Consider the following 15,242-nt stretch of genomic DNA (forward strand, 5'->3'; position numbering starts at 1 on the left):
ATGCACACTAAGATTTCTACTTGTTAGTCTTCCTTCTCGAAACAACCCAGTGCAGTCTTACTATTAGTTCCCCATCCACGTTATTAGAAGACTTAACTCTACTTTATTTCTCTACTCAGCAAACATTTCAACAATTCAATATTACATGCCAGGCATGTGCAAGGGTTAAGGAGACAAAACAAGACTCTTGAGCTTATAATAGTCTATTGACAAGTAAAAGACCGCACAGTAGGATAAAGCACTGAAAATTAGTTTTTCTTCTGTACATGGAGCCCTTTAATTGACCTCTGATATATTTGCCACTTATCTTTTGTGGCCAGCTTTTAGAACCCTCTAAAACCCTGGGAAAGTAAACCACATGTATCTGTATGGAATTCTGAATTACCCTCAGAGTTCAGAAACGTTAGATAATAATAACTAAACAATCCCAGAAAAAAAACAAAGACGGTCTTTTCTTTAGGCAGTTTAAATATTTAAAATCAAATCCCAATTTTGTGAAGATATATATATATATATATATATATATATATATGCTATATACTAGTTACCAGTGGTTATCTGAAGGTGAAGTGATAAGAGCTGATTATTATTTTCTTTTATACGTTCTTATTATCTTTTCCAAAATTTCTACAGTGAACATGTTTAACATTTTCAATGAGAAAAATAAAGATTATTTGGAAAATATTACTCTAAATCTATCAACTATGAAGCTATTTCTATTGCTATTTAAATTACTGAAATTCAATCTACAGATCAAACCCAAGTTAAATGTGTCTGGTTCTCATGATAATTAACGTATTTAATGTAGGAAATAGAGAAGTAAAGCAAATCCCATTATTGGTTTCTGTGGCATCTGCTCAAGTTTCATTCTCCTGAACTTCTCCATTTTTTTCTTAGGTTGGTACTGTTTCCTCTATAAAACTCTCCCAGGAGTTTGCACAAGACAGAAGAAACACTATGTGACTGTCTCAAGGGCCAAAGCCTGTTTTGCACTTCATGAACTTATTTCTTTGGGTTATTTTTCTGCGAACAATGATTCCCACTATACTCATAACAGAAAAATACCCATTTGGAAATCATAATATACAAGGAGCCGAATCACTTCTTAGAAAATAATAATGGCAGCTAAAATCTACTGCAGGCACCCCCAGTCACCATGCAAGCACCCCACGGTTCCCATTCTCATAGGCTTGGTCCTCTTCTCACCCCACCAGAGGAAATGGTAACCAAGGGGCGTATGCTCAGTGGTTTAGTTACATTACTGTCCATTAATGTCGACATTACGCCCGATGATCTCAATATTATTATCCCTATTTTAAGAACAGGAGAATATTTTGGGTCAAGTTAAGTCACTTGTCCAAAGATACACATCTACTAACCCAGGTCTTTCAGACTCCAGAGCCCAATTAACCACACAAACCCTGCTCTGGCTGAAAATGGAGCAGGGTCAGAGGAGGTTCACTTCCTTTCACATATGGTTCCCAGCTTAAGAAGAAAGTCACACCCAATCAGTAAATAGCTCTTACATTTTAAATGTAATGCATTAATTATACTCAATGTAACATATTATTAAATCTAAATTATAAAAATGAACATATGGAGGTAGTATCTATCTTTTAAATGACTGTGTCAAATATTTTGAGTCATTATGAGGAACCTCTAGGTTTATGCTTGTTTAAAAACCTATTTAGCTCGCATGTACTAGTATAAATTTTAAGAAGAAAAAAAAAGAGGAGGGCCTTTTTAGAATCAGAAATGAGACTTTTCAAATAAAAAAGAAAGCACCATGATGCAGGGGAGACAGACTAGAAAATGGATTGAGAGCCAGAGTAACTAGATACTAATTACAACTTCATGGATGAAGCCTGGAGGAATCTCAGAGTCAGGGATATGAAACGCTTCTTTTAAGTTCTTCTAAACTGAACATTTTATTTACCTCGCTAGTTTGATTTTCGTGGAAAGACATATTTGACTGTATCTTGTGTTATGTACTCTCTCTCGAGTGGCTAGAGAAATCTATCAAAAACCCAATCAGACAGACAGACCAGTTCACATGAAAACATACCTTCTAGGTATTTCGTGTCTTGCAACAAAAAAAGTTCGATGGGGACACACAACACTTTTTTCTAGGCATAGCAACAAGTTTGGCTGAGTGACGCAAATATTTTGCCTTGTTGATCATGAAAGGAATCACACAGAGAGGACAGCTAGGTAGTGCCAAGGATGCCCTCTGTCTGTGGATGTGGGTGAGTCCGCTAAGAGAAAGCTAACTGACACATTCACTTGAAGTCTTCTGTTCATCTGTGCTATCTCCTAATGAACGAAACCAATGGCTACAGAGAATTCAGAAATCAGTAATGGATGTAGATCATGGACTGGGATAAAGAAAAACCCCAAACCATCTTTTTTTCCAATCTGTAGCAGTTTTTATAAAACAGCATTCCAGATCAAATCTGAAGTTTTAGTAGTTTTAGTAAGCAAGTCCTCAAATGACAGTACAATCATGTAGTTTACATATACAATAGCTGTGGCAGAATGGACTTAGTTACAATTACTGAGATAAAGACCACCGCCAGACCAAGACTGGCCTTTCAGGAAGGAACCTAGGACTTGATTGCAGCTCTCAAACTTAACCAAAAGCCTTCCTGTTGAGCTTCCTGAGGGGGCCACTCCAGGTAGGTCTTGGTGTTCATGATCTTCCGCAGCTTACAAAAACGCTGGGGGATGGCCTTTTTCTCAATGGGCTCCAGAAGAATGAGAATGGCAGCATCATTGTTCTCATCAAAGAGACGAAAATGGGAGAAGTCCAGTTCGTACTTGCACCACTCACTCTTCACAAAGTTTTCAGAAAGCACAAAGATAGTTTTGTGGCTTTTTTCGATGGAGTCAATGATATTGTCAATAATCCATTTGCCGGGAATAAAGTCCCGCTTATGAAGACACAACTTAAAGGGAGGGTTGAAGTGCTCCAGCTCCTGGACCATGAGGTTCTCCACCCAGTGGGAATCCTGTTCGCTGTAAGACACAAAGGCGTCATAACAGATGTCCCTGTGGGGAGCTTTCCGGGGCTTCCGTTTGGCCTGGAGCCAGGCCCACATCATTTGCATGTACCACAGTCCATGAAAATGGTGGCACAGCCCCCCAGTGACCAGGATCAACAGGAAAAGGGCACAGCACACAGCGGACACGAGAGCTGCCTTGTGGCACTCGGAAATGGAGAGGTGAGTGTCCTGAACCCGAAAGCCCCGCACATGGAATGGAGAGTCACACAGGTAGTTTTCTGGCCAGTCAATTAGGATCTGGGACACGCCTTGCTGCTCCTGAGTGAAAGACAGGAATTCACAGGAGCAAATGAAATTGTTGCCACCTGCTTCCAAAGTCTTCAGTTTTTCAAAAGAATCAAGTTGCTCCTTCGAAAAAGTATGTATTGCATTTCTGCTGATTCTCATGACTAGTAACAAGGGCAAGAAAGAAGCATCCGGTAGAGTGTTCAACTTATTTCTGGAAATATAAAGTTCTTTGAGTTGTGGCATAAGCAAAGAAAATGAATTGAGATTGTTATTGCTAACATCTAAAATTTCCAGAGTCTGGGGAATGCAAGAGGTTAAATCATGTATTCTTGTGCTGGATAAGTTCAAATATTTCATCTTTTCTGGCCACTGACAAGTTTCAGGGATAGGATGAAAATTGTTCTTACTGATATCAAGGTTAGTCAGGTTTTTCAGAGTAAGCAAAATTTCTCCCGTTTCGTCTAATGATGTCAAATGATTTTGCCTTAAAATTAAGGTTTGTAGGGAGGGCCAGGCGTGCTCACAGGCAGAGTTTCTCAATAAGTTTCCAGCCAATAAATTGTCACTGAGATCCAAATACTCTAATGATTTCAAATGTCGTGAAAGTGAGCAAGGAACCAGAAAAACCTTACTGCTTTCTATTGTGATTCTTTTAACGCTTCCTGTAAATGAATATATACTTCTCAGGTCAGTAAATGAGTAAAAATGTGGAATATGCAACTTCCGTATTGTTAATGTCCCTACTTTACCTGCATCTTTAATTCTATCCAAAAGAGATATGTCAAAATTACCAATTCCGTCAAGGGTACAGTCATCAAACTCCAGATCTAACACTCCAGAAACAGAACTCAACAGTTTCACCAATTCATTAAAACTTTCATCAGTGACTTCCACATTTCTAAATGTGAACTTTTTAGTCAGTGTATTGGTTTCATTGATGGATATTTCTGGAAAACGGAAAGTGTTCAAATGAGTATCTCTCAGTTCCAAATATTCCAAAGAACTTAAAAGATCTACCACAATATCCAGGAGGAAAACAGGCTGCTTCAGATGAAGGACCAGATGACTGATATTCTGAATTGACTTCAAACTCTTTGGCTCATACCTTTGCAGATTTGAAGCAACAATCTCAAGTTCCTCAAGAAAAGTTAGCCCAACAAAATCGTTTTCCTGAATCTCACTGAAGGTGTACGTATTTCCTATTTTCAGGATTCTCAAATTGGTGAGGTGAGAAAAAAGAGATGCTTGCCCAAGTGTTTTGTAAGGATTTCCCAGTAAGTTTAAGAATGTCAAGGAAGAAAGGGGCCTGAACCAGGAGGATGATAAATTAAGTAAGCAGTTACAGGATAAGTCCAAACGTTTGAGGCTCCCCAAGGAGGAAAAAGAATTTTCCTCTATTGTGTTAATTCTGTTGCACTCCAGGCTCAGAGCCCTGAGGTTCACATAGCTCCGCAGGTCACTGTCGCTGACATAAGTGATGTTGTTGTTGGACAGGTCGAGGCTTTTCACAGTTGCCGTGAGTCCTGAGGGGATGGAGTTTAAAGACCCAGAGTGGCAATCACAGACACTGGCGGGGTCACAAGTCAGAGAAGACGGCTGATCAGGGGCCCCTTCTTTAAACAAGCTGATTATGGCCCCCAAGATCCATACTGTCCTCAAGGCACGAGGCATTATCCCGTGATTCAACCTACAAGTAAAAGAAGCGCAAATGAGTGGTTGCGTTTGACACATATTGTAATTTCAGTTCTTGAGAAACGTTTTGTAAGGTGCAACACACACACACAGAGAGAGAGAGAGAGAGAGAGAGAGAGAGAGAGAGACAGAGAGACAGAGAGACAGAGAGACAGAGAGACAGAGAGACAGAGAGAGAGACAGAGAGAGAACTACCAGGAATTAACCAAGGCAAATGGAATGTATGAATGAGGATTAAAATGAATTCCCTGACACATCCAGCAACACTAACTCAGATACGCTGCTGCTGTGCAATGAGATAAAAGTGCAATACCACCTGGGGGTACAGAGCAGAACTCAATTAACATGGGTTGAAAGAATGAGTAAATGAATGAATAGAAGAATGAACAAGCAGCTTAAAAAAAGGGCTAAGCTTAACCATACGGATTTACAATCACCTGTTCGCGCATTTCAAACCTTCTTATATAGTAAGCTTGTCTCCACTTTGTCCCTACGAGTTAAGAGACCTCAGAGCCAAACCACAGCTCTCATTGGACAACTATACACAGAATGCAGCTCCAGGAAGACAGGCTCTTTGACCAAAAGAAAAAGGTCCCATGTTTGTCAATCCTGTCTAGCACCTACTGCTAGCAGGCATGAGGGATGCTGGGAACCCCAGGCAGAACAGGTGGTTTGCTGGGCTGAGGGACAATCAGACCTTCAGAACCTTCTTTTCCTGCAGAGAAGGCAGAAAGCAGTGCCTGCATCTCGAGGGGCTGTTCGAATGAATGTAGGGGAAGGGAAGTAAAGCTGTCTGCACACTCTCCACTACTGCTAATCCTTTCAACCATGAATCTGACACTTTCTCTCTGCCCACCTTCTGGGCGCTATATCCTTCTTGGGATATATTACCGTATTTCCCTGAAAATAAGACCTAGCTGAACCATCGGCTCTAATGCGTCTTTTGGAGCAAAAATTATTATAAGACCTGTTCTTATTTTAATATAAGACCGAGTCATACAATATATTATATAATATAAGACTGGGTCTTATATTAATTTTTGCTCCAAAAGACGCATTAGAGCTGATGGTTCAGCTAGGGCTTATTTTCAGGGAAACAGGGAAGCTTCTTCATTCCTTATTTCTGTATTCCTATGTGTTTGCTCACTGCATTAACTCTACAAAAAAAAAATTAAATTTAATCCCAAGAACAAAACTTTTTATGGATAACACTAATTTCCTGCATTTCCATGTTCCCATAGAATCTGAGAGATTATAAAGGCCTAGGGTATAACTTATAAGCACAGAAAATGAAAATGTACATAATGTTAATTAATACATACTTGGTTTGGGAATGGAATTGCCGTTGCACCCAGATATTTTACAGCCACACCAATGCCACTGCTTTCCATCCCTTCCAGTCTTTTTTAGATAAATGGGGTCATACCATGCATACTTATTCTAGATTTTCATTTCTCATCTAAAAACATACCTTGATATCCTTCTATGTCAGTATATAAAGACATTTCTGATTTTTTCCAATGGATCACAGCATTTTATAGTATGGATAAACCATTATTTCATAATCGTCAGGCAATTTTGTTGTTGTGCGAACATCATAGAGTGTACTTACACAGACCGAGATGGTAAAGCCTACTACATACCTAAGCTGTATGGTTTAGACTATTGCTCCTAGACTATACGTCTGTACAGCATGTTACAATAGAAAACAACACAAGGTTAAATCAAGCACAAGAGAAAATGATGCAATCGAGAGACATGGTAAATACGAGATGTACGAGGCTGCTGCAGGCATAACACAGCACAGTTCTTTACAGCAAACTTTTTTTTATGAGTAGAAAGAGCACACTCGAAAATAACAATAAGAAGTATAGTATAGTAAATACATAAACCAGGAACATAGTCGTTTATTATCATTATCAAGTATTAGGTTCTGTATATAAGTGTATGTGCTGTACTTCTATATAACTGGCAGTGTACTAGATTTGTCTGCACCAGTGTCACCACAAACACAAGCGACGTGTTGCACTATAACATTACAACAGGTACAATGTCACTAGGTGATAGGAATTTTTCAGCTCCATCATAATCTTATGATACCACCATCGTATATGTGGTCCATTGTTGACTGAAATGTTATGTGGCACATGACTGTAATTATTATTACAATTACTAAATTGTGGGGGCTCTTTATAAACTCTGGAAATGGAAGATATATGTGTTACAAATATCTTCTTCCACTCTGTGGTTTGCTTTTTCACTTTCTTAGCAAAATCTTTTGATGAACAAATGTTCTTAAATTTTCTATTTTGTTTCCTAATAGTGATTTTTGTGGCCTGTTTTTAAAAAATCTTTCCTACATTATAATAAAGATATTCTCTTTATTATTTTCTAAAATATTTATTGCTTTGCCCTTCACTTTTAGGCCTACAATCTACCTGGGATTAATATTCGAAGTAGCACACAGGATTGTTTTTTTTCCAATAAGGATATTCAATTGATCCTGCACCATTTTTTAAAAAGATCATTTTGGGGAACAATCAATAATATTATCTTTGCCAACAGCTACATGTCCTCATAGAGGTGGGTCTGTTTCAGTGCTCTCTATTCTGATCCAATGTCTATTTGTCTGTCCTTGTACCAGTAACACACTGTATTAAATATATAACATATCTTAATATCTAGGAGATCAAGTCCTTCCTTCTTGTTCTTCTTCTTCAACTGAGTCTTGGTTAGTCTGGGCCCTTTGCATATTCTTATAAATTGCAGAATCAGCTTATCAGTATCAAAAACAAAGCCTGTTTATTTTAACTGGCAATGCCATGAATCTACAGATCAATTTGGGAATTACTCACATCATTACAATACTGAATCTTCCATTCCTTGAGCATAATATATCTTTCCACTTACTTAAGTCTTCTTGAATTTATCACAATACTATCTTACGGTTTTCTGCACAGGTCTTGAGCGTATTTTGTGAGGGGTGTTCCTAGGCATTTGATACTTTTGAACCTTTAAAATAGTATTACGTACTGAAATGTGCCATATACATCTATATGTTTAAATTTTATATATTTACCATGTATTGAGTAGCCTTGCTGAACTTAGTAATTCCACAGTTTGTAGATTTAAAAAAGTTTTCTATGTATGCAATCATATCACCCAGATATAATAATGGTTTTATTGCTTCTTACAATCCTTATACTTTTATTTCATTTTCTTGATTACTGAATGTTGAATTTATCAAATTCTTTTTTTCTCCTGTATCTATTGAGATAATAATATTAATTTCCTCCTTTACCCCATTAATTAAACACTGGTGATTACATTAATCAATTTTAGTGTTAAGAAAATCTTGCATTTTTACAATAAACCCAAGTTAGTCTGGATGTATTATCCTTTTTATATATTGCTGGACTTTATTTACTAATATTTTATTTAGAATTTCTGCATCTACGTTCAGAAGTTAAAAACTACCCTATAAATTTCCTTTCCTTTCCTTTGGTAGAATTCACTAATACCATCTTCTGAGACTGCAGAGATCTTGGGCTAAATATTAGGTGGTACCTATAGCATGGTGAGTTTTAAACAATAACAATTATTGATGATGCTAAAACTATATTTATGATCAGAATTACTTCTCTTTCCTTTTGGTTCCCCAATACATTACAGCTAGGGCAGAGAACTCAAAGTAAGACATTGAGAAAGGGAAGGGCGACAGCTGAAGTTAGACTGCATAGAGTCATATCTAATGAGGATTGGGAGTCTACACAAAGTATAAAAATCATCTGCTCAAAGAATTCAGGAAGCTGACAGGGTAGTGAGTAATGACTTCTAGGTCTAAGACCCAGAAGAAGAAGATAGAAGTCTGAGAAATAAACCTGGCATTAGAGGCAACTTGTGCTGCAGACATCTATTTGCTGATCCAGAATAGGGAGGAAGTTGAAGCCCAGGGGCTCACAGTGAAACCACAACCAAAAATCCACCTTAGGGCTAGAGCTGTAATATCTGGTGAAACAAGAGTGGAGAAGAGACTCACAGCCAGTGCACTGTAGAAAACTGAAAGTGGACTCTTCATAAAGCCACGTACAGGAAAAAAGCCAGCCTACTAGAAATCTCTTGTAAGAAATCAGAACCCAGGCCCGCCATATATGTGCGGGTGGACACAAATATTAAAAGATATAATAACTAAGAATTTTTCAGAATTGAAGAAAAATGTAAGTTCCCAGATTATAAATGCATATTGAATCCTTAGCAAAAATTTCTCAACTGGCCCAAAAATGACACAACAATATCCTCAAAGGTCTGAGAAAACATACCTGTCAATCTAGACGTCCATACACACTGAAATGATCATTCGAGAACAAATGTGATATACACATTTTCAGACATTCAAAAAATAAAAGATCTTTTTTATCCAGAAATGCTCATTGAAAGAAGTACCCAAGAACATGTCCTTCAGCAATATGGGAAAGGAACCTGGTAAGAGTAGGCTTCAAGGAAATGAAAAAAAAAAAAAAAAAACACTGAAGTTTTAAAAAACATAATAGGTAAGAGAAAAAAACAGCATTAAAAAACTCAGACATGGCTTTTCAGAATGAGAAAAAAGTAATGTAAATTTTAAGTGATATTATGGGGAAACACAATTTTGACAAGCAAGCCTACTATTTGGAAGAAGTATTCGTAAATACAACTTACACTTAAAGATCTTTTGTTAAAAGATCTTTATTAGGGACCGGCCTGGTGGCTCAGGCGGTTGGAGCTCCATGTTCCTAATGCCGAAGGCTGCCGGTTCGATTGCCACATGGGCTAGTGGGCTCTCAACCACAAGGTTGCCAGTTCCACTCCTCGAGTCCTGCAAGGGATGGTGCGCAGCGCCCCTTGCAACTAACAACAGGCAACTGGACCTGGAGCTGAGCTGCGCCCTCCACAACTAAGATTGAAAGGACAACTTAGGACTTGGAAAAAGACCTGGAAGTACACACCGTTTCCCAATAAAGTGCTGTTCCCCTCCTCCAATAAAATCTTAAAAAAAAAAAAAAAGTCTTTATGAAGAGATCACACACAACATGCCATGTATGATAAACTATGCTCAATCATTAAAATCAAAACAAGATATTTAACCAGTCAAGCCAAATTCTTTTTTGAAATGCAAAAAGAAATAACTGATAGCTTAGAAACTTCCAAAACATGCTGTCAACTGACAATTTTCATAAAATGAATACATGATTAAAAGTTTAAATGTTCTGTGCTTAGAATAGGAAGAAACTTAAAATATTGATGAATAAGTCATTTTCAAATAATCACGATGTTTGCCATTTCCCTTTTTTGGTCTCCACTTTCAAATCAGGGCACTCTACCTACCAGCTGCTTTTTGATAAAGATCTAAGTTAGTAAAGTGCAGTTCAGACCTTCTGCAAGATTTGGATCACCTTAGATTTCAATTCTTCTTTCCACTTTTCTGCCCTCCCTTTCCCTCTCCTCTCTCTGTCAGGAAAAAACACTATCCTGGCTTGCGCTTAAGTTCTAAACACAAGTTCTCATTTACGGAAGTTGAGGAAGTTATAAGGAGAACTTCAAAGCATCCTTACTTTAAAAAGTTGTCTCTGCTTAAACAAATGCTCTATGTTCTAACCAGAACTGATTAAACATAATCGTATCTGACATAGCTCAGAAATGCTAAGGATGAAGATACACGGAGGGGCCTTGGAGCCCACCCCGAAGCAAGGCAAGGCTCGGGGTTAGGGAGCGAGTCCCGAAAGTTTCCCAGTTCTGAGCCCCAGCGACCAAAATTCAACCTTTCGAAGTTTCGTCCTAGCGGTAACCAGTGAGCGCAGACACACCCCCAGCAGGACGCACAAGTACAAGCCTGAAAGCCTTTACCTGGCCCACGTCACCCCAGGCAGGGGTAGGGCTGGCGCGCAGAGCCACTGGCAGGCGGGCGGCCCTAAGGGAACCCGGAAACGGGAGTACAAGACAGGGGTCACTGCCCACCTCGGTCTCGGGGGACGCAGCCACCTGCAGCCTGCAGCCCAGCCCCGCGGAAGTTCCCGGAGGCGGCTCCAAGGGCCTCCGAGGCTGGAAGGGTGCTCCGGTCCCTTTCTGGGTGGCCCGTTTCTCCCGAAGGCTGACCTCCACCGGGCCTTCGCGTGTTCACTTTCCCGCACAGGGCCGTGCAGACTGGGACTGCCGAGCGTCTATGTCCCTGGGGGCCGGGTTTTCTCCCCGCCCGCTCTGTCCAGGACCCGGTGCCGCCCACTGGGAAGCAGGGATCCCTGGCGCCCCTTTGGAGGCCGCGCCTCCCCTGCGCCCCTGCCGAGCTGGGCCGGATCAGGGAGGGGCCAGTAGAGCGTACTTTCGGTCCCGGTGCCGGACTTACCTTGGAGTCGAAGGAGCCGCCACCAGGCAGCGCCTTCTGGCTCCCAAGGGGGCCGCCCCGCCTAGGAAGAGAGTCGGGTGTGTGTGTGGTGGAGGGGTGAGGGAGGGGCGCGAGTAGAGGGACGGCGGAGCGCCCCTGTTTCCCCGGCATAGGAACCGTCAGTTTCGCCCAGCGCTCACAACCGCAAAGGGGTGGAGGCTGTGCCTGGATCCACTGCGTCCATCCTTCCCCATAGGCTCAGTCAGGTGACTGTGATATAGGTTGCCCGGTCCTGGGTCGGCGCGCACGGGTCCTGCCTCGATTTCCGCCCTGTGCTGGGCTCGAGTCACAGGAGGGCGCTGGGTGATGGCTGGGGGTCACAGGGCAGGAAAAAGGGAACTGAGATGCTAGAAGCCCCGCGTGGCATTTCGCGAGGCCCAGAGGCAGATTTCGCAACCAAAGAGAAGACTGATTATCCAACCAGTGTTTTCTTGAAGCCTCCGGCATCCAAGCTGTACATTACCCTGAAACATACCAGCTTTAAACTCCACTTCTCCAATTCTTTTCCATCCTTGGAAGCCAGGCTCGTAGTGAATCATGCTTCTCATTCATCCCCCCTTTTCAACACTTACTTGCAGGATCATATATCTCCAGGGTCCATTTCCTCCCGCAAGTCTATGCTCTCCGGGTTAAAAATGGTCGCCAATCACTAACCAGATCAATACAGCAAGATTTTGCTTCAGTAGCAGGTAAAGACAGCGCCAGGATTTTTGTTTGTTTGCTTGTTTGTTCGTTTTAGCCCTGTGGAGTCTCTACTGATACACTATTTCCAGTACCTACATCCTTTCCATAGTCTCACCATAAAGAGATGTGGGGCTCCCACAGATACTGAGATTTTGAACCCGAGTCCTTCCCTTGCTCCATTCCACCCCTGTTTCTCAAGGTAAGTAATTCCAAAAACTGGCTTAGATTGGTTTTCTTCATTGCCACAGAAACTAGTTTATCTCACATAGTGAAGAGTGTTTATAAGGGAAACAAACTAGTACCATTTAAAAATTAAACTGCCTTAATATTAATAAACTACATTCCATCTTCATAATTACGTTTGATTTTCACAAATTGAGATTGGAGTCTGAGGAAGTATTCTCGCTGTCTTACACACAAGGACGTGTCATTGAAGCCAGAATTTTACCCTAAATCCGGGCTCCTTCTCTTAACCTTATTCCACATTCCTAATTCTCATTAAAGGTTCAACCCTCAGGTAAACTTAATCAACAGGCATGAATGTGAACTTGAGGGTGCAGTCTGATTTTCCATACAGTTTCCTGAACATATGGCTATTTCTCTCTACCCCTGACCATCCCGCTTTCCAGCTGCCTGAAGAGACTTTCTTCTTCTTGATTCAAAATCTTTACCTCTCTTCCTCATGATTTCTGGAGTGTGTACTTGACAAAACTTCATTCCAACTTTTCCCTCTGAAGCCTCTGTTCTTTCTCTATATATCTTCTCTAGTTGAACTGTCTAGATTGACTTTGGTGTTATTGCTTTGCAATCCCAAAGTAAATTAACATATTCTGGCGAAGTCAGTTAGAAATCATTTATCTACCCACAAGTCATCTATATACTGTGAAGGTATTCTGCGCTCCGCAAAATTATTAGCATGTTCTACTCAGGAACATACTATTAGCATGTTCCTTATACTTGTTCAGTTCTTAATGCCTTCAAAGCACTTTCACAGATATTTTTTAATACATGAAATAAATAGTTCTGATACTTTAGCACCTTCAGTTCAAGTTCAGTTCGTATGAAGAGCAGTGTTTCTCACTTGTAAACAATTTGGAAACTTGAAAGATCAACCAGACCTCTCAGAATAAAATTCACTGTTTCGTATGTCAGCCCATGCGATTGATCTACATTGATTTCAGGCTTCTTGGTGCATATGCAGTCAGACAATGAAGTTGGTGAATTCATCCTAGAAAAAGTGCTACATACCTCATTGCTGAATATCACCATGGTCACCTTCGAAGTACTCCCCTTGGGAAGCCATCCACCAATACCAGCACTTTGTCCACCCTTCAAAGCAATTTTGGAACTCTCTTTCTGGAATGGCCATCAGAGCTGTCGTCGTATTACTTTCGATGTCCTGAATGTCATCAAAATGTCTTCCTTTCACTATTTCCTTTATCTTCGGGTAAAGAAAGAAGTCATTGGGGGCCAGATCAGGTGAGTAGGGAGGGTGTTCCAATACAGTTATTTGTTTACTGGCTAAAAACTCCCTCACAGACAGTGCCGTGTGAGCTGGTGCGTTGTCGTAATGCAAGAGCCATGAATTGTTAGGGAAAAGTTCAGGTCGTTTTCGTCTAACTTTTTCACACAGCCTTTTCAGCACCTCCAAGTAGTAAACTTGGTTAACTGTCCAGTTGGTATGAATAATCCTCCGGACATCAGAAAAATGTAGCAACATCGTTGCAACAAGTTCACGAACTTAATTGTCAGACCTCATATCTCTGGGGATTAGAAGCATCAATCCTAAATTAATTCAGAACAGAGTCCATAATTTATTTTTAATTTAGAGAATTTGTAAATACTTGGGGAATCTAAAATTTGGGAAAATGGAAAAAGAGAGACTTTTCCTCAAGTTCTTTGAGTGACTATTCCAGAAGCAAAGGGCCAAACCATGAGGATGCTATAGGAAAGCTGTTATAGGATAGGTCTAAATACACAAGACTCTCAAGGACAAGGCAATTAATTTCCATCTGTTGCAAAAATTCTGCTAGACAATAGAAAGGCAGCTTCCAAATTTACACACATCTGCTGACTGTGGCTGGATGTGAATTTTCACGAAGGCATGGATTTTGTTCTCCCTTTTGCAGTGAAGTACCCCCAGCTCCGAGAACACAGTAGGCACTACTTAGCTAGGACTTGTTGAGGGGTGAATTGACAGACCTTTTCAGGACATCAGCTCAGGAAGAATAGAGAATGAACATCTGAAGTGGGACTGCAAGGGACAGACGCCTGACCAGTGGCTCCTTGGCCTGATTTCCTGTCCTTGCCACATAATATCTGACTGACCTCATTTAAAGATGGGAATGAAGAAATATAGTTCATGATTTTCAACCATGTAGTCCAACAAAACCAGGCAGGAAGAATATAAAAGGAGGCAGAGTTTTATCAAGTTCTACATTCTTTGGAGCTCCTTGGAAAGTATACTGAAATATATTAAGAATCAAATACCTGCTAAATCCAACCTCATGCTGTGACAATCTGGGTAGGGGTTGCCAACTTCTATGTGGATGAAACAATTAAGGTAATAATATGACTCAAACCCAGGGATTGGAGCTATGTGACTACTTCCTTCTTTAGGCTCAGTCCCTGTTATAAAGTATAGCTAAGGTTCAGTGTGCACCAGTCGGGGTTGCAGACAAAAATACTGCCAGCTTCCTGGCCAATATCACTGGTCAATTAAGACGGAATTCCCCTAATTATATATGATACTGTAATGGTTTCCTACGTGTAAGTACCTTTGAAAGCCTGCAGGTTGCTGTCCTCTTGGCAATTTTATGAACAGACATACTTGGCCCAAAAAGTTTCTGGAAGCAATCTCTGGAAGATTACAATTAGTATTTACATTAATATTTTGTGTTAAGAAAACTGTGACTACTTGGTTTTTAAAGACTTGTCACATTTAAAGGAATTTGGCCTACTAGAGCTAAGCTCAAGTATACAATTTAAAATATATACTTTATAGTTATGATTTTAAGTTGAAATTTTTCTATGTTTGTAGAAGTATGTATTGAAACATTTAAGAGAGTTTAAAATTCACCATGTTTATAAGTGTATTAGTTTATATCAGTTATTTAAGAACTCAGGAAAGTTATGTTAAGTCAAACCACTGAGACACC

The 15,242-nt window shown here is 40.2% G+C and overlaps 2 protein-coding genes across 4 annotated transcripts in view; one reads left to right on the forward strand and one right to left on the reverse strand.

Moving 5' to 3' along the window:
• Positions 1–15,242, forward strand: part of RNF175 (ring finger protein 175) — a 65,759-nt gene that overhangs the window by 32,462 nt on the left and 18,055 nt on the right. Inside the window, exon 10 of one of the 2 annotated variants that reach the window (XM_074338421.2) lies at positions 898–4,979. The exons of the other annotated variant lie outside the window; for it this stretch is intronic. Coding sequence (XP_074194522.2) covers positions 898–919 — 22 coding nt within the window. The 3' untranslated portion in view covers positions 920–4,979. Of the gene's footprint in view, positions 1–897; positions 4,980–15,242 lie in introns of those variants that run through there. 2 annotated transcript variants of the gene reach the window in all.
• On the reverse strand, positions 2,455–13,633 carry TLR2 (toll like receptor 2). Of its 2 annotated transcripts, XM_074338419.2 has the most exons (3): positions 13,333–13,633; positions 11,541–11,710; positions 2,455–4,977 (listed from the first exon to the last, which is right to left on the reverse strand). In XM_074338419.2, the coding sequence occupies exons 2-3, from the start codon at positions 11,582–11,584 to the stop codon at positions 2,604–2,606; spliced, it is 2,418 nt and encodes an 805-aa protein (XP_074194520.2). In that variant the 5' UTR covers positions 11,585–11,710; positions 13,333–13,633; the 3' UTR covers positions 2,455–2,603. The 2 variants fall into 2 exon arrangements, with proteins under 2 accessions (XP_074194520.2, XP_019577939.3); XM_019722380.3 differs by lacking the exon at positions 11,541–11,710.

Source organism: Rhinolophus sinicus, chromosome 15 (assembly GCF_057876585.1).
Source record: "Rhinolophus sinicus isolate RSI-liver-muscle chromosome 15, RSI-T2T, whole genome shotgun sequence".
Classification (NCBI taxonomy): domain Eukaryota; kingdom Metazoa; phylum Chordata; class Mammalia; order Chiroptera; family Rhinolophidae; genus Rhinolophus; species Rhinolophus sinicus.